The 23,854-nt window shown below is 36.0% G+C and overlaps 2 protein-coding genes across 3 annotated transcripts; one reads left to right on the top strand and one right to left on the bottom strand.

Moving 5' to 3' along the window:
* Positions 1 to 1,492: 1,492 nt before the first annotated feature.
* syt17 (synaptotagmin XVII) lies at positions 1,493 to 17,263 on the top strand. 2 transcript variants are annotated; one of them, XM_043235871.1, is made up of 8 exons: positions 1,493 to 1,834; positions 3,240 to 3,257; positions 4,821 to 4,969; positions 8,314 to 8,465; positions 8,536 to 9,155; positions 9,807 to 9,927; positions 10,344 to 10,499; positions 15,224 to 17,263. In XM_043235871.1, exons 1-8 carry the CDS (start codon positions 1,820 to 1,822, stop codon positions 15,418 to 15,420), a joined length of 1,428 nt encoding a protein of 475 aa, XP_043091806.1. In that variant the 5' UTR covers positions 1,493 to 1,819; the 3' UTR covers positions 15,421 to 17,263. The 2 variants fall into 2 exon arrangements, with proteins under 2 accessions (XP_043091806.1, XP_043091807.1); XM_043235872.1 differs by having other exon boundaries at positions 1,494 to 1,834; positions 8,539 to 9,155.
* A 139-nt stretch (positions 17,264 to 17,402) lies between these two features.
* Positions 17,403 to 22,635, bottom strand: clec19a (C-type lectin domain containing 19A). Its single transcript, XM_043235874.1, has 5 exons — positions 22,446 to 22,635; positions 20,894 to 21,071; positions 20,708 to 20,801; positions 20,111 to 20,243; positions 17,403 to 19,152 (listed from the first exon to the last, which is right to left on the bottom strand). Exons 1-5 carry the CDS (start codon positions 22,603 to 22,605, stop codon positions 19,076 to 19,078), a joined length of 642 nt encoding a protein of 213 aa, XP_043091809.1. The 5' UTR covers positions 22,606 to 22,635; the 3' UTR covers positions 17,403 to 19,075.
* Between the last annotated feature and the right edge of the window lie 1,219 nt (positions 22,636 to 23,854).

Below are 23,854 nucleotides of genomic sequence, written 5' to 3'. Positions count from 1 at the left end.
GTAAGTCTATGTTTGATTTGTATCAGACGGTGCCTTTCAGCGTGTTCTCAAGAAGAATTAAGAAATGTTAACAAATTCATTTCATAACATATTTACTGACATATTGCTCAAGACTTACTGACATAACAATTATAATTCAAACTTATTTGGAGTAGGTCCAATGTATATGAATGTTAATATTAATCATAAAAAACGTTAAGGATATTTTATGATCTAAATAATCGGTCTTTGAAAGCAAGATATTTAAAGCGTAGCACAAACAGATATACTTCAGTAAGTCTTTAGTACTTCAGCATTACTGCTGCACAATTAAAGTGCATTAAGCTCAAAATTATTTGTTCCACTTTAGCGAAAGTACAATTATGTGCATAAATACATAAATATGTAGATGTATTTGTAGTATTCTTAGCATGAAGTAAATGTATTTAAATTTTTCATTATGGATTATTTATATCCATTCCTCTTCTGTTTAAACATCTTACTTTTTTCCTTGCCCTTGTTACTTTTTCTTCACTAGTTAGTTTGTAAAGCACTAATTTATTTCATGCACATTTTTAAAAGAAGTCTCCAGTATCCAGTATTAAATTTCAGTACAGTTTTAAAGAACGTTTTCTATTTGAGTATGTTTTTAAATGGCAATTTATTCCTGTGATGCAAAGCTGAATTTACCTTCAGTACTTCAGTCTTGGGTGTCACGTGATCTTTTAGAAATCATTCAAATATTCTAATTTGCTGTTCAAACATTTCTTTTAAAAAAAAGTCATATTATTATCGATGTTTAAATCAGTTGTCCTCCTTTATTTTTGGGGTGAAAAACACAACACTATTTTTTTAAATTCAGTATTCTTTGATGAATAGATTGCTCTAAAGCTCAAAATAGCATTTAATTTGATTTATTACTATATAAAGCTATTCATTTCTTACTTTTGAAATGGATGTGCAGCTCAGTCCAACACTCGCTGTGAAATTTTAGACCCCATAACCTGATGTGCTCCAGAGTTTCATCTGGTGAGCGAGGCCTTTTAGCAACAGGTCATGTGCCCCTGCCGTTTCCAAGGAAACATAAAGTTCCTTGTGATCTTCCCACTCAGGTTACAGTGCTGCACTGCAAATGACCATCCTGTCATATACGGAGACACAACCCGCAGGCTCTCCAAACACAACCACTTTTCAAAGACACTTTTGCTGCACGTTGGCGTACCTCAGTCTCAGGCTCTCGTAAACTCTCCTGCTTTCACCTGCCCGTCTTTCCTCAGCCTCGCCACTCGGTCCGCTGTGAAGGGAACAACAAGTGGTTGCAGCCAGCGAGGTGCTGTAAAAACAGGCTGGAGGAGGCGGGGAAGGATGCACATAACAGATTTGATATCCATCAGTGCTTCTGCAAACCTGGATGAGTCACTGGTCTCTGAAAGAAACACAGGGCAGGAGGGGGAAGGAGGGGAGGAGGGCTCTGTTCTCTCCAGGGAGAGGAGAGCTGGCTGTCTTGTGTGTCATTCGTGAGGACTAGGCAGGAAAGAGAGGGAGATTAGGAGTGTCTGGGTGGGTGGGATTGAAGGTGATGGGGAGGAAGAGGAGATAGAGAGATAGACTGATAGAGAGGGAGAGAGGGGGTTTGTTTGTTGTTTTGTGTTTGGCTCATCATCACTCTTGAAGTAAGGATGTCCACAGAGACCTGAATTCATTACTCGAGTCACATCTACAGATTCTCTCTCTCTCTCTTTCACTCTTTCTCTCTGTTTTTGTTGAGTACACCTGGATCCAGAGAGTGGCATGTTGCTCTGGATGGGAAGTGAGACAGTGGGGCGAGAGTAAGAGGAGGATGGCGTACACACAGGTGAGTCCCATCACACACTCTTTCCCATCCGGATCTTTCTGGATTACACTTTTCATCTCCGCGTGTATTATGCGTGTATATTTCTGGCATTTGTTCAGAATCTGAATCGGAGCCTTTCGTCTCATGATTGTTTCTGGTCAAGGCCTTAATCCGTTTCTGTTGTTTATGTATTAATTGTGTGTGATTTGCTGAATTTGTGTTTAAACTACGTCTTTTTATGTGTGTTAAAAACTAAATGACCATTGATTTCTTTAGTGCTCGGGATATTGTATGGATTTTGAATCAATAAGCACAATCAATAAATCTTTTAAGTGACAAAACTCATTTAAGGCTAACGAGTAAAACCATTATTCATATTTTTTTATCACAGCAGACATGCAGACGGACGTAGTGGCGTTTCTTTGTGTTTTTGATGTTTAAGCTCAATGGTCTGTGTGCTGTGTTGAGATTCATGGTTTGGGAATAGCAGTTGCTGGAACTGGCCGTGTGGACCGGTGGGATTTAGGGACAGTCGCCCCTTCCTCTCAGTGACCCTAATGCGTCATCTGTGCCCGAGCCAGCGGCAGCAAGGTGCGGGCTGGGAGCGCCAGGAGCTCGTATCTCTGTTGCCATGGTTACAGCCACAGCTAATTGCTTAGACAACATTGGGCCGCTGATGAGGAGCAAGAGAGCTGGACTGAGGTTGAGAGCAGGAACAGGGGGTGGGGAACTGGACAGAAATCAATCTGTAGATATTCACAAGTGTTGAGAGGAAGGGGTAAATAACCAGAGCAGGGGGCATGAGTGGATAAGCAATCAGATGTGTTGATCTTATAAATATATGTGTTTTTGGAACCAATACTTAGCGGTGGTGGCATTAACATAATTTTTGTTTTTTACAGATCAGTTAGCATGTGGCTTAGCAACATATATCACTGTTCAAAGGTTAGGGGTCAATAAAATGCACCAAGGCAGAATTTCTTTCAGAAAAATCAATACAGTAAAATTATAATTTAAAAAAAATGTAATTTATTCCTGTGATGACAAAGCAGTACTGCTTAATATTATTGTGTCAACTTCATACTTCGGGATTCTTTGATGAATAGAAAGTTGAGTAATAGCATTGATTTAAAATACAAATATTTTATTATACTATATAAAAGACAATCTAAAATAATATCAAGTTTTAACATAGTCTTTACTGTCACTTTTGATCAATTTAATGCATCCTTGCTGAAAAAAAATAATTAGTTTAATTAATTAGTTATTCATTTAGGTTTCATGATGTTGAAAATTAAAACGTTATTATTTAATACAAAAAAGGAAAGTGCAGTAAAGACTCCTGTCCACTCACTGAACATTTTGTGTTCTCTTTCCTGTTTATGACCTCAACCCTCTGCTGCACTCCACCTTTGAAAAAGGACAGTTGGAACCCATCAATGAGGTGTGTACAGAAAATGTTTTAATTCAATCTCCTGTTTTTCATATCTGTTCATCAATGCTGGTTTAGGGGGGAAAGCTTGAGTTGTATTTTGTACTTGTTCTTTTATTATTTTGGGGTTGGGGAATATTTAATTGTTTTAACCATCAAAGTCTCAAGTCATTCATTATTTAAGCAATTGTGCACACATTCAGCCTCAGCAGAAGTGAGAGTGACTAGGCTTTTTGGAGCGAGTAATCTTCGTGATTTTGTTGTGTTCTTCTGACTCTGTGAAGTCAGTCGGTCTAAATGAAAGACAAGCAAGTTGTGTTACAAATAGAATACGTCTTTCATGCAGGACCTCTATCCAAACATCTGGCCTCAGTTCTGGTCTATCTAATAACGATCACACTGAGTGACTAAGGGGAGTTTGTCCGACCCAACTTCCTTGTTTTATTTGCAAAACACATCACCATGGGGAAGAAAACTGTCTTTATTTTTTTTCTCATATGTTTTTAAAGGTCACTTATTCTTACAAAAGCTGCTTTCTGAATAATAATTTCAGTCTTAAGTTTCACATGATCCTTCAGAAAGAACAGCATTATTTTTTTTTTAAATCAGAAGCTTTTCTGACATTTTATATTTGAGATTGCTGGACTTTTGATTAGTTTAATGCATCCATGCTGAATAAAAGCACTATTTTCCTTAAAATATATATTTGATGGTGCATGTATATACTTAAATCACTAATTATTTAGTGGATTAGCTCTGGCTTGTTCAGTTTACTTAAAGTCTCACCAGAATACAGTCTCTCTATTATAAAGATGTAAGAGTCTCTCTGCTGTTACATTTAGACTTTGCTGCAGTTGACTAGAGAATTGCAAACAAAGTCTCAACCCATTTGTGCTCAATTTTTTTCTGAATGTTTTCGTGCATACAGTAGTGTTAATCGTGTCCTATGTTCTGTATTTATTTTACTCATGTTTTTGTAATTTTCTGTGAAAATTGCGTTTTAATGTGCAGCAACTATAGTTGCTGATGGGCAAAGATGTTGTAAGCACCCCCTTGTTATTCTATCAAATATTCTAAATAGTTGGGTGAATAAAAATATTTTGATTTTATATTTAAACATTTTATTTTACGCCATCCATGGGGCATTTTGCTCCATAGATGAAGTAAAACACACCCTTGGTACAGCTTATTAAAAGTCTAATAACATTATCATAATTCATCCTTTGTTTATTATATATGTCACTGTCACTAAACTATTCTAAAATACATTTAACTTTTTTTAAATTACACAGTCCTTACGTCTGAAAATTGTCGTAGTTTGCTCATGCGACAGGAAGGAAGTCTGCATGTTATAGAGATATAAAGCATGGATAACATCTAGAGAAATACTTACGAAAGGAAAATGACAACATTAACCTGTGGCAACTATAGTTGCTGGTGGGCTTAAATGGGTTAAGCACAGATCATTCATAACCATTTTTATCATCATAAAATGTACAGTATGTATAGTCTGCATCCGGTGCAGGTCAGTCAGTCGGCGCTTACTGTAGATTGTCTTTGTGATCTTGTTCTCAGGGTCTTCTGTCCAGACTGTCTGACTTCCTGTTGTGTCGCTGGTCGTGCCGCTCCTGTTGGCAGTGGTGCTGGGAGTGCAGCTGCTGTCAGTCCACTGATGAAGAGGTGGAGATCCTGGGGCCTTTCCCAGCTCAGACTCCATCGTGGCTGTGAGTACACACCCGTTCAACCCTCATACAACCCACAAAAAAAATCATCATTCATTTCATCTGTCTACTATCTCAACATAATGGTCAGGCTCAAATTGAGACAGACCGAGATTGAATACACAGTGTTACTGAACAAATCTCAAAGGCATCATTTGTCAAAGGCTCGTTGTTGATAATGGATGATGTGTTCTGGTTATGTTTGGAATAGAATATTAGCCTTCTGCTTATTGAACAATTCACAGCATAACTACCTACTATTTATATTACTATATGCTGTACTATACAATATGCTATAAGCAGGTTTAGGGTTAGTAATGTTCTAAACCTCTTGTGCTCACTGAATTTAATTGATTGAAAATGCGGTATGATATAATGAAAAATATAAACATTGCAGTGTATTTTAAAATGTAACCTATTTCTATGATGACAAATAATCAGTGTCACGTTTGTAAAAACCATGATATGTTTTTGTCAGGAGTCTTTGATTTAAAAAAAAAAAAAAAAGGTAAAAAAAAAAGCATAATTTCTTGTAATGCAATAAATATTTTTACTATAAATTTTGAACGTTAATAAGTTAATAAGTTAATAAGTACATTTTATTTTCTCTTTTGTGTAAAAAATACTTGAAATTCCAATTTAAAAAAAATTAAGAATGCGAATAGTTAGTATCAGTATGCATGTAGTTGTATTATTTATGAAATACCATAGTATGCCAACAGTGGAATATTACGCTATGGTCAAATTGACGTTTCATGTTTAATTCAGCATGTGATATCCAGCTATTATCTCAAAAATGTAAATGGTTGTTTTGTATTTTCAGGTCAAGTGATATTTAGATATTTGTGTATCTATGTAGAATATGCCTAATGAGTGTGTGCTTATTTCAGTTAAGCTGTTAAATTCTAACTCCTGTTAACAAAGTGGTAAATCATGTATCTCTAGTTTTAGTCATTGGTTTACCGGGGTCATGGAAGTGATATTGCTGCAACAGATGGCTTTCCTAAGACGTTCTAGGAAAGTGCTTTTCTATTCTCCGTTACTCAAGCTCCTAATGACTGGGGTGTGGAGCTATTTGTGTTCCCATGCAGGAACAGCAAGGGTAATATGATTTAAATGGAGACGTGATTCATATATTAGCAGGGATCATTTGTTATTTGAATGCAAGCAGTCACCACAGGCTGTCAAGCTTTTTTTTTTAGCATCCTTTTAATGACATCATTTAGTGACTTTAAGCAGGACTAAACAAAGGTGGCCATAAATGTCTGTTTTTCCATTTTGCAATATGCATTATCGCCAATCAGTAGTTTCCTGTTGTGAAATATAATTCAGACTTGTTTAAAGAGTCGATGTGGTCACCAGAGACTACTGACCTGTGCCGGTTTGACTGAGATCATGCTGGGTGGGAGTTGAATGCTTGTTTAAAACCAAAAACAGCGACCAAATGGCTGGTTTAGTTGCAAGATTTTTTTTTATTACAAGCTTCCAGCAACAATGTAATCATAGTGCTCAGTTTATAACATATTGGAGATGCAAGGACTGCATCTTTAGCAGAATAGAACTCTTGTGATAGCCTCTGTGTCACCTCTGGCTTCTTTAGTTGGGGATCTTATTTAAAATGAGCTGATCTAGACAATGACGTCTCTGCATGTAATAATGAAATTCCTTTAACTGAAAATTGAGTGTTTAATCTTGTCATTATACGTTACTGACACTCTGTTCTCCAAATTGTTACTGTTCAGTTCTGTTCAGTCACAATATGTATTGTTAAAAGTGGTATATAAATAAAGATGACTGATGGATTGATTGATCGATTGATTAATTGATTGATTGATTGATTGATTGATTGATAGTACAGGCATGACATATACCTCACTCTATAAATCTAGCCACTCTCATTGCCTCGGATCGACCCTAAGGCCACTTGTTTTAGAATCGTCCGTTGCTATGACAACTATCTCCCTCTGAGCTGTAGTCATGGACACAAAGGGTCCTTGATGATCCCCAAGGGATGACTCGGAATCAGGCCTGCACAAAGATATCCCGCGCAGAATATTTACCTCTGTAGTTGGAAAACAACCAGATCAACCAGATTAGAACAGGATGTTGCAACAAATTTTGCACAATATTGGGCAATAATGTGATTGCACATTCATTAAGGCATGGATTCAGTCACAGTGGCAGATATGCACAACAAATTTGAGTGCTGGATTGTAAGATATTTTTTATTGTTGTTTTTCAGTTCATGCCGAGTGGTTGTATTTAGCCTGTATGATTCTTTCTTCAAAATATCTTTCTTTTGTGTGACAGAACAAAGAAATTCATACAGTTTTGAAACTACCTGAGGGTGAGTAAATGATGACAGAATTTTCATTTTTAAGTGAACTATTCCTTTAAGCAGTGTATAAAATAATTTCCCAGTAGAAGAGTTTCCTCTTCCAAGTGTGGTATATTTGGCAGCAATTGGCACTTGTTTAAATAATAACAAGTTAATCAAATGTAATGTAAAGACAGTATCTGTAATCTTACTTTAATCATTCATACAAATAAATAAACCTCATACAGCTTAAATAACCCAAGTCCTTCTGTTGCAGCTGGTTGACATAGAAAGACTAGCCTCTAGAATTCGATTTCAAAGGGATTTATACATTGAAAAAATTTAAGTGTACCTGGAGCAGCTGTTTCAGATAAAAATCTTTTTAAAAGTTTGCGGTCACTAAGATTTTACTTTATTTATAAAGAACATTTTATTCAGTGAGGATGCACTGAACTGGTCAAAGATTACTGTAAAAGTGTTCATCAAATATGTATATCAAATAAATTCTGTTCTTTTCTATTCCTGTTTTGTAGACTGGAACTTAAACTCAAAACCATATTTTTTAAGCATTTGGACTCTGGATGCCGGCTAATCATTAAAAAATATGGTCTTGGCCTCGATTTGATGGAGTGAAAGTCTGGAATGTACAAACTCAACGCTGTTCTGTGTATCAAAAAATCCTGAAAAAAAGCATCACAGTTTCCAGAAAAAAAATAAGAAGGATAAATGGTTTCAGCATTGATTATAAAATGAAATGATCACCAAATCAGCCTATTAGAATGATTTCTGAAGGATCATGTGAAACTGAAGACTGAAGCAACTCATAGGAATAAATAAATTAAATGATTCAATTGTAATGTAATTTATTGTAATGTATTTCTGGTCAAATAAATGTAAACGTGGTGAGAACTTTATAAAACATTAACACTCAATGTTTAAACAAATAGTATAAATGTTAACATGTGTTGGCATTTTCAACAGGAAATGTGTCAGTGCTACTATTAAGTCTTTATGAACTCATATTTTCCAGTGTCAATGAATGCAATGATGAGAAAGGCACAAATTCTCACATTGTGGCTGAGAACCATGCTTCACCTAATCAAACAGACACCACAACAAACGGCAGGCCGACCCCCTCAGAAACATCCCGGTCCACCTTCACCCTGGCAAACCAGCTCTCCAGTGAGTCCAGACTCACTTTATACAGAATGGAATGATCGCTTAAATTTCGTCTGATGGGTCTCCCTTTTAGCAGGTCTGAACGCCCGACGGCCAAGCTCCCCCGTGGTGGACGTAAAGCCGATTGAATTTTGGGCCATGGGACCCCGGAAGGAAGTGGTGCAGCCCCTTCGTAAGCCCCCGACACCGCCAGATGACTACTTTCGTAAACTGGAGCCACGTCTGTATTCTCTGGACTCCTGCAGCGATGATGTTGACTCTCTGACAGATGAGGAGATCCTGGGCCGCTACCAGCTGGGCATGCTGCACTTCAGCACACAGTACGATCTCATCAACCCTCACCTCATCGTGCGAGTCATTGAGGCCCGGGACCTGCCCCCTCCCGTAACATGCGACGGTGCACGCCAAGACATGGCCCACTCAAACCCCTACGTGAAGATGAGCCTGCTGCCCGACCACAAGAACTCCAGGCAGACCGGTGTTAAACGCAAGACCCAGAACCCAGTTTTTGAAGAGCGCTTCACTTTTGAGGTCCCCTTCCTGGAGGCCCAGAGACGCACCCTGTTGCTCTCCGTGGTCGACTTTGACAAGTTTTCACGACACTGCGTCATCGGGAAAGTGTCTCTTCCTCTTAGTGAGGTTGATCTAGTGAAGGGAGGACACTGGTGGAAGGCCCTGGTGCCCAGCTCTCAGGTAATACCACTTGCCTGAGTCACGTTATTTCTTTTTCAGTCACTTTAGGTGGGGTGCTTGGACAATAACTGAGAAGTTAGGTCACACAGAATTAAATTAAGTTATTTAGTAAAATGTTACATTTTTGTAGCCATACTTCAGAATGCTCTGTGCACACAGAAGTGCACACACCTAAATATTTCCTGCCCTTACTCTGTGTTTAGGATGTGTTATATGCACATATATATAAAATTTATATTTTCATTGCTGAAGTTGGACAACTTTAAAGGCGATTTTGTTTTTTTTAAACCTCAGATTATATATTCTCAAATAGTTGTACTTCGGCTAAATATTGTCCTATCTTGACAAGCCATATAACAATGGAAGGCTTATTTATTTAGCTTACTTTTATTTGTTTATAAATCTCAATTTCCAAATAATTACTGGATTTGTAGTCCAGGGTCATATTTATTACTGACATAAAACCTTTTGATGGTAGTGTATTTGTCTCTGTCCCAAATATATTATTAATACCAGGAAACTATTAGACAAAACCATTAGACTATTAGACAAAATTTCAATTACAGTCTTTGACACCTAAAAAGATGCACAAAATGTTAATTTACTGTCATCACTATCAAGACATTGATTTCTCAATGTGATGTTTTTCAGAATGAGGTTGAGCTGGGTGAGCTTCTTCTGTCCTTAAACTACCTGCCCAGTGCTGGCAGGTTAAATGTGGACATCATCCGAGCAAAACAGCTGCTTCAGACAGACATGTGCCAAGGCTCAGGTAAATGCATTTCTGTGTGTTTTTCTCATTCCACTCTCTACAAGTTGTATTATATTTTTCTACACTACTTATAGCAGAGCTTCAGCGTCTGCAGAAGCATTGTGATGGAAAAACTTGCTTTGTCTCTGAAACAACTTCCATTTTATTCTGACATCACTTTGGCCACACATGCCATGTGATCAAGGTAACCAATAGTCAAATAGCTGTTTAATCGTTGTTTTAGCAAATTCGCCATTGGTCTTGCTCCATTTTGGTACGTAATGCGCACTTTCATGATCTAATCAGTTCCTGATGGATAAAATCAAGTCCTGCCCAGATTTTCCCCCACTGAGTATCCCGTTTCACTGAGAAATGTGCTACATTACAGAAAGCAATTCATGTTAACTTTAACCCAGTTGTTTCTTCTCTGTATCCAGACCCTTTTGTTAAGGTGCAGTTGGTGACAGGTCTTAAGCTGATGAAGAGCAAGAAAACGTCCTGTATGAGGGGCACCATTGACCCCTGCTACAACGAGTCCTTTAGCTTCCGTGTACCTCAAGAGGAGCTGTGTGAAGTCAGTCTTGTGTTCACAGGTACCGCTTTGAAATAATTAAACAGCGCAACTGCTTTAAAGATTGATATTAATAAATTATTTCTGAAGAATCATGTGACCCTGAAGAATGGAATATTGGCTCCTAAAAGTTATAATAAAAGACATTTGAAAAAATATATTTGAAAATATAAAAAATAATATTTTACAACATATTCCTACTGTATTTTGGTAGCCTTGGTAAGCATAAACGCGTACAAAAATCATACCAATCCCTAACTTTTGAAAGCTGTTTAGTGTTATAATAATAACACTAAATTAATCCATGTTGAAACATTTGAAACTTGTTGGATACCTAATGCAGTAAAGGTGAAAAGCCACTTCTCCAGGGTATAACATGCCAGTTTTTAACCAGGTGATATGTAGCAATTCCTCACAATTAGTGTAATCTAGCTTGTGACCCAGGGCTGCCGTGGGGCACCTCATTAAGGTTCGTTTAAATTCCAATAGGATTTATTCAATTACAGATGCTGCCAGTCAGAGGCTGACCCGGACAGTTGCTAATGCAGAGATTTCATGCACTGGTACACACTGACATTTAATATTTGCTCTCGTCACCCAGGTGCAGCAATGCACCGTGATTGCACAGGGCTGATGGTGGCCTGCGCTCATAACCTGCCATTTGAGACAGTACAGAGCAGTAAGCTCAGCCCACTGTGTAGTTTATGCTGGTTTACTGAGGTTTAATCAGCCCTGAGTCAACAGTGACGTTTACAGACAGGTATACCTCACGCTAAAGGGTGAGTGCGGCCTCCTGTACCCCGTCTAGGCTGGTCAGCATGTGTCTCTCCCACTTGTACCATCCAGGGCTGCCTGCCCACCGCTTCTCTCTGATGTTTCAGACTACAAAGCCCTGCAATCAAACACTGCCTACAATCCCACCCCTGCTGGGCCTCTGTCTCTCACTCCTGGTCTGTTTGATTCAGACTCTCTCTCTCTCTCTCTCTCTCCTGTCGTGTCCTTTTCTCTTCTTAAGTTCTTTTTTTGATCCGTTCGTTAGCTTTTATTTCTTTGCAATTCCTCGTGTCATTTTTCACAAGTATGACTTTAACTGAAGGATCCCGCTGACAGAGCAGGTAATGGGAATTTAATGGTGGTGTTATGTCCATATGCTATCCATAAGCAGTGAGGGGAAACAGATCTTCTGGCTCTGTTCAGCATGAATCCCATCAACCAACTATGCACATTGGAAGGGGTGAAAATTGTGCCCAGTCCATAATCATAGGTGGAGTGCTTTAACTAGTGGTCTACTGGTATCTGTAAATTTCATAATATGTTTACACATAAGTTTTATTAAAGCACCTTATCATGATTTCCATGACTATACTGCATATAATAAAACATTCAGTGTAGACTAGGTTATTTAACTTTTAGTTTTGTTGCCTTTATAATAATAGAAAACAAATAATAAAGAATGCATTAATAACAAAGTTTTATTGTTATTAGTAATATTAAAATAGAATACAAAATTACAGTGTATTATTGTAATAAGTTAATACTTTAGTTAATTAATAATAAAAATATATTATTATTTTTAACATGAAATTAACATGTTATTTTTATTTTATTTTACTTATTTTAGTAGTAGTAGTAGTAGTAGTATTATATGAATTGTATTAGTATTATTATAATAATATACATTTTTTAATAACATGTCACAAATTAATTGCATCCAATAAACACATACATGTATATATTTAATTAAAATAAATATGTTTATATATTTAATTATAATAATATAAATGTAAATATTTTCAAAGTATATGCTGTTTGTGTGTGTATTTTGAATGCAATTAATTGTTGGCCAGCACTAGTTTAAAAAAAAAAATTGAAATTGATTACTAAAGTAATATCTGATTACATTATTTTAAAACGAACTGCATGTTTGTTATATTTTAATAATATCAATTATTATTATTATTATTATTATTATTATTATTATTATTGTTGTTGTTGTTGTTGTTGTTATAACTAAAACATTTTAATTAAAAAAACATGCTTTTTAAAAATCAGATAATAATAAATCAGTAATCAGATATTAATTTAGTTAACATTCTAATAATACAAATGCAGTTATAATAGTAACAATAGCAACAACAATAATATGAACACTACAGTAATAATTTCTATATATTTATTATTATTATTAGTATTATTATTATTATTATTATTATTGTTATTATTATTATTATCATTTTATTTTTAATTGATTTTTTTATTATACTATTATACTAACATCCAGTGTTTCAGAATAAAGTAATCTGATATGAATGATAGTGTTTTGGTAATGATTTGAGCTAGACATTTCCCCTAACTTCAATTTTCAAATACTCTTCCTTTGATACACGATTGTTCATTTGGAGTATGAGACATTCGTGCATTACAAGATAACCCTTGATGCCCTTGTTTCCTAAGTATTTCTCAGTATTTCCCATTCTAAAGCAGCAGTAATGATTTGTAGCTCATCGCAGTTGTGGTTTTATCAAAAATAAACGAGCCCCTAGCAGCAGAGTTCCCTCAGGACCGTTAAATGTGACATAGCTGGTGATGTGATCCGCTCAGCGAGTGCAGTCCAGACACACACACCACGCCTGGTCCTGTGCTTCCAGATCATGATGTCAGCCATCCAGACGACTCAGAGTGTGTATTCTAGCTGACGTGTGTTTTGCAAAGCATGAAGACAGAAGAATATGGTTTAACTCTTTTATTTGAATCATTGGATTATACAAGAAAGGAAGTATAATGTTGACATGTACACTCTCAGAAATAAAGGTACAAAAGCTGTCATTAGGGTGATACCTTTGCTAAAGGTACCAGTTTGTATCTAAAGGGTCCATTTTGGTATCTTAACGGTGCCATGTCAGTACTTAATGTGAACTTGAATAGAAGGTGTGCCTTTTAAAAAGATACTGCCCAGTGACAGCTTTTGTATCTTTATTTGTGAGAGTGTGGGATTATATAAATTATTCCTGCTGGACAGAAATAGTTAAGAAAAAGGTCAAATGAAAATTCTGTCATCATTTATTCACCATCATGGTTTTCCAGACACATTTGACTTCAATACATTTTGGATGACATGCTGATTGCTCATTTCGGTGAAGTTCCATTGAAGAGGAACTGAGCTTTTAAACTTAAAAAAGAAAGCAAAAGCCAGGGTCAATGTAGTTACTGAAAAATAAAAACCATGAAATAAAACCATAAAAATTACTCAAAATAAAATTCCAATTTACAAACCAATATAATCCAATATATAAAAACCTGAAAATGTATTTATTTCAGTTAGTATTTTCAGTTTATTTGTTTCAGTTAGATTACTAAAATGTACTAAAATAACAAAAACTGAAAAACATATTAAAAGCTAAATGGACTTAAAAAAAATGATGCAACTAATATTTGAACTAAAAGTAGCATGTGTTGGAGACCTTTTAATTAAAATGAGCAAACATATTCTTAATTGTGTTAATATATTTAGTAAATCAAAAAGCAATGGTTACTACACTTTTACTACAGTTAAACCATGGTTAATTTAAGAATTGGGGGCTGGCGTACTATCAATAATGAATGGCTTAATGTTAAATATGTTAAATAAAATGTTAAATATTACTTTCAAGCATTTATACCTTTAATAAAACGTCTTGCGAATTATCACAGCATATTATATTTATTTCTGAAAAGACAACAATAAGTTGACAGAATTGGACTTCTAACCTATAACGTTTGTAATACAGTACAAGAGTTATATGCGATATGAATTCACATATATTCACATTCTTTGTCCCTCATCAGAACATCTGATCCGGTCCGAAGGCTCTCAAAGCAGCTCTCCACTAAAACTAGGAGCGTCTCTCATCCTTTTTATGTGGTTTAACACACACCTTGATTTCATGAGGAAAAGGAGTGGCGGAGATAAATACTGCTTTCGTTCCTGCAATAACAGCTTTAGCTGTAAGCTTCAGCCACATCGAGTCCTCGGTATGCACTAGGATAAAGCTCTTCTGGAGAGCTGATGTTGCTGGGTGACGGCGTATCACCAGCTCGGGTCTGCAGCTGAAGTCGTGATGCTGCGAGATCCTTGTCTGGAGTGTGGCTGCATCGTTGACTGCCACCTCTAGGCTTTGCGACAATATTATTTGCGCTTCCTGCTGTTTTCCCAGCACTGCGCTTTCAGTTACAGGAAAGGGGGGAAAATCACAGAGAGGAGAAGTCTTCAATCTTGTTTATGAGCAATGATGAAATTAACAGGGCCTCGTACTCTGACCCGACTCCATTAAGAAAATTGGATTGAGGCAGAGAAAAACAGATTGACATAAATAATAAGACAAAGAAAAGACCTATATGGATTACTATTACTGTAGGATGATTGGATTAATCTTATAGTTTTTATATACATTTTATATTTATATTTTATTTATATATATATATATATATATATATATATAAAAATATATATATATATATATATATATATATATATATATATATATATATATATATATATATTTTTTTTTTTTTTTTTTTTTTTTTTTTTTTATGTTAAATACAAAATTGAACATACAAAATTTTTAAATATCATATTTCAGTTTAACATTTTTCTTATGCTTTTTAGATTTTCATGAGTCTTAAAATAGTAGAGGAGAAAGCTTAATTCAATAAATCAGCCCTGTCTGACCGGTTTTAACATTGACATGTATGTTTTTTCCTTCTTAGTTTACGGGCATAACGTGAAGAGCAGCAACGATTTTGTTGGGCGCATTGTGATTGGCCAGTTCTCCACCGGGCCGCAGGAAAGCACACATTGGCGCCGGCTCCTGGGCTCTCAGCGCACGGCGGTGGAACAGTGGCACAGCCTGCGCTCCCGTGCCGAGTGTGACCGCGTCTCTCCGGCTTCGCTCGAGGTCACATAATGCTACCACCGTACAGGCACTGCAGATAGACATCTATGGTAAAGAACTTCAACCTGACTACTTCAAACACAAACATCTGGGAGTGTCCCCACGTTTTTGTGTGTAGTTTTATTAATATGAAACCTCAACTAATAGAATAGTGGGCTCTGTCTTGGTGTTATTTGTGCTCACTCTCCCTTACATTACTATAATGGGGAGCTGTAGACGGTAGAAAAGACCTCTGTTTATGATGACGAGCAGAAGCCTGCTGTCCATGTTTTCTTTCTATCACATTGATACTATCTTACATGGGAGCTCAATAATCTCATCATCATCTGATCCTCGGCTGCGTTCATGCTGCTCAGGTGTCCAGAGGAAGAGCGGCTGTAAGGCTTGGGCCGTTAAGACCATGCCTAACCACTTGGTTTGGTCTGCAGTGTTTTAATAATCATATTGTTTCTTTTTTCAGACTACAGTATGATTGCACTTTTTGAAGTAGCTGGAAATCTGTGGCAACACAGTTGGTCATTTTCATTTTTAAGCCAAAGCTTGGTTTGGTTGTGTTTTGTGACCCGTATCACTGTTCTTCATGCACATATTGATCTTTGATTGTGTTTAAGTGTTTGTGAGTGTGCGTTCGGTAAATGTTTGCACTTACGGCAGCTGAGGTCTACAGAAACCCTAAGAGGCCATGCATTATTTTATATATTTACGTATTTTTGTTTTTTGTGATTTTTCTGTATCTTGTTAGTGTTCTTCATGTCATCTCTCTATCATCACAAATGTTTTAAAAAAAAAAATGAGCATGTTTATTTAGCAAGGATGCAATCGGTTAATCGAAGACGTTTTCAAAAATCATATATATATATATATATATATATATATATATATATATATATATATATATATATATATATATACAATACATACAAACACAGATTATTTTTTAGATCACAAGAAAATTGACAAAAATGACCAAATATTTAAATAATAATATATAGCTTCTTAAGGCTTCTGTAGAGGTTTGTATCCCTTTGTAAATGTATTAGTGTTAGTGTCTGCACATGTGAACATTTCTCTCACAGCCATGCCAAGAAGGTGCAGACACATGCATTTCTCTTTACGCTGTTGCCTTCACTCCACGCTTTTGCCAAGTTCCGTTCATGTACTGTATTATCATTATCTCGGAGCTGTATTTTGTCTCAAATCTCTGTCAGTCTATGATGTAAGCCTAAGTAGGATATGTTTGGGAGGAAAAATGTACTTAGCATAAAATCAAGTGCAATCAGAAACATTACTGTATCTGTCTTCTTAATCTTTCTTCTGTGGTTAGGTCAGTTGTATGTTTCCGCCAGTGTCAATGTTAGTGTAGATGATTCCAAATGATTAGAGCGCTGATATTAATACGTATTAATAATAATGAAGCTGTGCCAGTGAAGATATGTATTTATTTATTTATTTATTCAGATTTGAAAAAAGCATATAATAATAGCTATATAATTATCTCTAAAACATATCTGTATATATTTATAACTTAAATTGTGTACGAAGAATTGAACAAAGCATGTTGCAATATAAATGAAACAGAATTTAGATGAATCATGATAAATAAAAAAAAAGTTGAAATTACTTCGCTGACAGAAAGATTTTGGTTTCAAGGGTGACTGTCTTCATTATATTCTAAACAAAAATGTTTAGTCCACTGTCTCCCTGTCTGCTTTGAAACGTTTGATGATGAGCAGAATCCCTTTAAAGGTCTCTTTTACAGAGATTGTAATGTGTGAATCAATCAGAGACATGCATTAAGTGAGGAAAGTGTATTTTGGTTGTTTCATAATGCATTAAAGTGGTGTTTATTACTGGACTTCTCCCTTTGTTTTAGTGTGATTTTTATTTTTATGGTAGTCATTTATATAGAATCTTCTTATACCTTAATACCTGCATGTTGGTACATATTGGGGCATCAGTAACATCCAAAATAATTTTTTTCTTTTTTATTAAATAAGTGAGCTATCCCTCTATCAATCATTCGAAATACTTGTTTTAACCGTGTGGCAATTGCAGTGATGACCCTGGCACTAATTAAATCACCAAAAAAAAAAAAGATTTAGGATTGTTTGTGTAAAAATGTTCCCTCTGCAGGCTTTAAGAGGGAGATAATTACTCTGAGGTTTACAAGAGGGTCAATTAATTACTCTCTTCGGCAACAGGGGAACATCTTAACCCCACTGTGCACGCGGGTCAGCCAGATAATCATCAAAACTAGCTTGTTTACCTCCTCTTGACATATTTCATCCAGAAATTTCCATCCAGAAAGGCAATTAAAGCAGAGGTTTGAAATGAAAACTTTTAAATCGTATAAAACTTTTATTTGATGAATTTACTTTTATGGTCCATGAACTTAATTTCCCATTTTTTAAAAGTTGAACTATTCATTTCATCGCCGCATTTTAAAGCAGTTTACCATGCATGAGACAATGCAAAAAAGAAACAAGCGCAATAGTCAAAAGATATCTATTTAACACGTTTGCATAAAAACAATGGAATCTTGTGAACAGCCTAATTCGTTTTCTAAATATTGAGGTATATTCCAAATAAACAAGCATAATTAGTGACAATTATCTTATTTTGCATTATTATTAAACTTATCTATTTTGTGACAGTGTGTTTCAATTACTTTTGTAGTGTACCATATTAAATTCCTTCCTGTTCTTCCAATCCAACATACTTAAAATTACAGATTAGCTAATGTATGAAAAAAGAGTATGTATTGAAAGTAATGTATTGAAAAAGGGGGTTTGGGACCCTTGCTAGCAGTTGTGTGGATGAGAATAGAGGTTTTTGTAGGGGGTCACTAATAATTAGCACGACACATAGAGAGAAAAGGTCATCTGCCTAGATGAGGTTAAGCTCTTTCTGTCTTTAGAAGCTCTGCAGTCAACAGAGGCTTAAATGCCTTCTCTTTTAGAATCTCACCTCCTGGGTCAGTGACAAATAAATGTGCACAGATGGACACTGGCAGTGTTTGGGGTTCCAGATCAAGACTCAGGAGTCATTATATGAACACACGCATTCCTGTCTGCAAGAAATTACAAATGCACTTCAAATATCAAAAACAAGAGACATTTTCGGACTTTTTATAAAATCCTGGAGGGCTCCGGCAAACATACCCTATCTGAAAAGAAGGAAATAATTGCCAGATGACTGGGTGGGGACCTGAGCTTTCATTCTAGTTCAGTTTAGCTATATGCTGCAGGTCACTATCTACACTAAAAAATAAGCTCTTTATTAGATTATGTGGTTCCATGACGAACATTTCACATTTATGTAATCTTCCCATTCCACGAAAGATTCTATTTAGATTATTAAAATGTTAGCCACAGAAACAACTGTTGCTTTTTAGAACTGGTTACTAAGAGGTTATTTAGGAAAGCAAAAATGGTTCTTCTATGGCATATATATATACACACATACACAACAGTGACGGGAGGACGATGAGGACAGGGAATTGTGAAGGAGTGAAGGGGAGAGAAATGTAAATGAAGTGCCTGAAGAGAGATCTTCATCACTGCAGAAATGGAGATGAGCAGACATCTTGTTGCTACGCAGTGATTGAGTGGTGTTGGGGTGTCAGTGTTGACGATAAAGAACTAGATAATCTATCATAGGTCTGAGGTTAGTTTTCCAGTGTAGGAATCTTACAGACGAATGGAAAGGCCTTATCACAATTGTTGTCATTCCAAGACCTTAGTGCTGCAAAAGATGGAAACATCAATCAATCAGCCATCTTTATTTATGTAGCGCTTTTAACAATGCATATTGTGTACAGCATCAAATATACTGAGTGTCAGTAATGTATAATGACAAGATTAAACACTCAGTTTTCAGAGAGATGGCAGGCTTTGAGTGTAACTCATTTGAAGTTTTGGTGCCATACTTTTTCTCCATTCTGTTTGGATGGGGATTTGGTTCCTTGCCGCTGTCGCCTCTGGCTTGCTTTGTTGGGGACACTTAACTTCTAGCGATTATTGTCAAATTGATTACAGAGACTGCATTTAATAACAAATTGTTCAGTCTCGTCATTATACATCCCTATCATTGTATTCTTCTACTGTTCAGTGCTTTGATACAACCTGTGTTGTTAAAAGCGCTATATAAATAAAAATTATTGATTGATTGATTGAGATGTTGTCCAGATCAGCTCAGTTTCAATAGGATCTTTGTAATCAAATCGATAATCGCTGGAAATTAAGTGTCCTCAAATAAAGCAAGCCAGATATGACAGCGGCAAGGAACTAAAACCTTGGAAAAAACCAGGCTCAGTAGAGCTGGATGATCAGCACATAAGTTCCAGATATTTCAGACGTGTAGCGGTCTCATTCTATGTGTGTGGAAAGTGTGCAAACAGAAAGATGCAAACAGTTTCTTCATTTTTGTACTGTCCTGATACATTTAGTGGGTTTGTCGGTCATCTATATATGTATATATACAACATCTTATTACTGGTTCAACAAAAATGTTTAGTGACATGACATGATAATAATGTTTCACAGTATTACTGTTCTTACCGCATTGACTTACCGCAGATTAAAAACTGCAGCTTAAAAGACTTCTTTCAAAGACAGTGACATAATATATTTGTTATCTTAACTGTACTAAAATATCAAAATTCATGTCTTTTATGTGATTTAAAAAAAAATTGTCAACTCACCACTGTTTTGTCGGTACCAGATTTCCACACAATCCTCTTCCTGAGGGATGCGATGGATGCCATCATCTGGTTGATTTCCGTCCCAGTAACTGTATTCATAGGGTGACCCGTCTGTCCACTCCATAGTGCCCTCCTGCCGACAAACTATGATTAACAACGCTATCACGTTTGCTTGTTCCTTGCCCCTTGACCCTGAAGCGATAACTAAATTTTTCCTGCCAAGCATGAGTTCACAGCTTTGCATGCTTTCTGGATCATTTGATCCAGGATCTCAGAGAAACTTTCAATTTACAAAACCAAGAATTTGTTACAACATCATCATGCTATCTGCCTCAACTTGGTGCTAGAACAAAGTGTTGGTTCACCACTGTCTGGTTATGATTAAACCTCACTCAGAGAAACTATATTTTCCATTCATGGGATTAATAGTGGGAGGATTTACATACTGGGCTTGGCATTTTACAACACACACAAGCTATGTCAGTCACATAGCTGTTAATGTTTTAATGCGTTGCTAGGAATCATGACTGCTTCACACAATAAAAAATAAGCGAATCGTTAAAAACATCTGTATTTTGTGTCGTTCTCAATGCTTACTTGTCTTCTATCATGAAGGCCAATCCAAATATCTGTTGGAATTCCTGGTACACGGCTGTTCACAAGATCATAGACAAACACATTTTCCTCCCAGCTACGAAAGAAAGTTATTAGAAAGTGTATGTTTTAATAGAATCCGTTTTTTTAAGACAAATAGCAGCACTGTCTGTGAGTGACAAGTCATACCTGTGGATGGAGGTGAGTTTGGCAGATTTGTGTCCGTTTGAGAACTCGGCACAGTACAGATCTGCCTCAGCCCATGTGCGGTTCAAGGGGAAGAATCGGTAACAGTAGCCCTCAAATTCAGTCCAGAAGAGTGGACATGTCACAGGCTGGTTTGAGTCTGACAGTTGCATGGGCAGTGCTGGAGCAAACGGTAATTACATTAAATCTGTTTTAATTTAGCTGTTCAGTACAGTACACAGGCACATAATAGGTCACTTACAAACACTTAGAAACACCATAAAAATATATTATTACAATATCTGAAACAGCGTCTGGAAAGTATTTATTTGATTTCAAAATGTCATTGTTGCAACCTGGTCTCAAAAAATATGTGCACTTTTTGTGCAACACTGCTACCTTACTACACGTTTTGCCGCAGATTCAAAGAGAAATGTCCGCTCAGTGGCGCTAAAACACAGGCTCAATATGTGAACCGTGGCACATTTTTATTACATTGACCGAGATTAGTATTGCTGTGTTTTTATTACGTTGCTTCAGGTGCATATTGCAATGTTAAGAATTCAAATATTTTGGGACTGTCGCTAAAATTTTATACTCTATCATGTTAAATATGCCATATCCAACCCAAAACCTACCCGAATCAAAAGGCATTTGTTGATGCAACCATGCTATTTCAGATTTTAATTATTTTACATGGGATTACTGAAAGCTTTCCATCATTTAAATGTAAAGCCATATCACATGAGCTCCCGAGCAAACCTACCGTCTATAGATATAAAGCTGGATATGTGTGATGCTAACTTTCAAAAGTGCCAGTTTTCAAATCTCCCGACATATTAATATTGTTTTGAGGCTGTAACATTATATTATTAAGTAATTGTGTGAAAATTATGCTTTATTATTCAAAACTCTGTAAATTTGTGTGAAAAGGAATAAAAGGTGTCAGAGTTTTATTGCCTCTAGTGTTCATTTCCTTTGGAAACTGCACTGATGTACTTATTGGTACGCATTTCGTGGCTCGCTAAAACGTGCACCAAGATATGCTAATGCCATGAAACCAGGTCAAATCGACCCATAGTTTTCTTTCCACAGCACCAGCCTGCTTTCAATTTAGCTTAAACTGTAAAAGAGCTAAGAAATTCTGTTACGCAACAAAAACAATTACAAAAAAATGCTTCCTAAATAAATGATAAATGAATTGCAGTGTTAAGGAAAACTATTTAATTATTTATCTGGCTGCAGTGTTACAGGAAAACTTTTCATGCCCTTCAAATCTGAGTCATACTTAACCTTTAAAGATGGTTTTACTGCAAGTCTGAGCTCTTGTAAATCAATAAAACAGCGCAAGTATAGCATTAATGTCACATCCTCATTCACTGGCCAAACTCTCTGCAAGATATTTGACAGTATACATTATAAACAGAAGCATCTATAACATCTATAACAAAGCGCCTCTGGTTTAGCCTTAGACTCTCTATTCGTAAAGAAGCAAATTAAAGCATATTAACTGTGTCTGCACTGTATCCTTGTCTTTGATTCTGGTGGCACTCACCTTGTGTGATCTTGATGTTTGTTGAAGGCAGAGCCCACACTGGGAAGCCGGTGATCAGTACGGCTAAACACAATTCCCAACAAAGCATGTTTAGTGCAAGAGAGGAGATTGAGATCTGGTGTGTGTGTGTGTGTGTGTGTGGGTGTGTGTTTGTGAGCATGTGTGCTGCAGGACAGTGTGGAGTGTTTGGGAGATCAGAGGGTGTGTGAGCCTCTCTCAAACCCCTGCCTTTTTGTTGGACTCTTCCTACGTGGTCAAGTCCAAAACACTGACATCAGACTGTAAGAAAGGAAAAAGCTAGGGGCCTAAAACTGATATTAACCCAATGTAATTCTCCCTGGGTAGACAATTTACTACATATACTATCCTTCTAAAGTTAGCAAGGATGCATTAAATAAATCAAAAGTGATGGTTGGGACATTTATAATGTTATAAAAATGACTGTTTCAAATAAATGCTGTTATTTCGAACTTTCTATAGAACCAAATTGGTATGAATGCTTTCTGAAAAATCATGTGACACTGAAGACTTCAGCCAACTATGTTATATGAAATAAATTGCATTTGGAAAAAAAATAGTCATATAACATTTTACGTTTACTGTTTTTAAGAATGAATGCAGCCTTTGTGATCGCACAAAATATAGAAAATCTAACCAACCCTGTTTATATAACAAATAGCGAGAGAGAGAAAAAAAAAAGTGTGACCAAGCGTCTTTTCTTATGTCAGATTGAATTGGATTTAATAATTGAATTTAGCAAAATGGAGCTTTATTTAGTAATTAAAATCACTGTTTTATTACTCTTCTAAGTCCGTATTATGTTTGTTGTAATGTAATATCATAAGCATTTTTTTACTTTTACATAGTTTTACATAACCAGTTGTAACGCATCTCAATCATATTGTTGCAGAAACATCAGACACAACTGACCTGTGGTTCCTCATTAGCTGTTAACATATTACTTTTTAATTAAGAAGGAAATATAGGAAATAGTTATTTTTTCTAATACGGAATGCTATTGTGACTGCTGTGTGAATGTTATCTTACTGTAGTTCTATAGTAAATATGAATGGGTTTGTACACACCTGTACAGCACTTTCCTCAAAAATGCGAACTCAGAATATACAAACCTGTAATAATTAACTGTTAATTAAGGTATAAATATAATTTATGGATTTCACTTTATTTTGATGGCTTTAACACATTCTGTTATAAGAATGTTATATCTGTTATAAGAACTATAAGTGTCACAAAAACAGTGACATAGTGTTAGTAGACTAGTGATAGTGTTCTTGAAAAGGTAGTCAGAAGTATGTCTTTTGGGAGGTCATCACAATAAAGAGTTAACAGATATTAATCAGACACTTTACTAATACTCTAATGGAAGTTAGTTGACATGTAGGTGCAAA

The sequence above is a fragment of the Puntigrus tetrazona genome, chromosome 3, assembly GCF_018831695.1.
Source record: "Puntigrus tetrazona isolate hp1 chromosome 3, ASM1883169v1, whole genome shotgun sequence".
NCBI classification, from domain to species: Eukaryota; Metazoa; Chordata; class Actinopteri; order Cypriniformes; family Cyprinidae; genus Puntigrus; species Puntigrus tetrazona.
The sequence above is the reverse complement of the archived record's forward strand: the minus strand, read 5'-3'. Positions and strand labels throughout refer to the sequence as shown.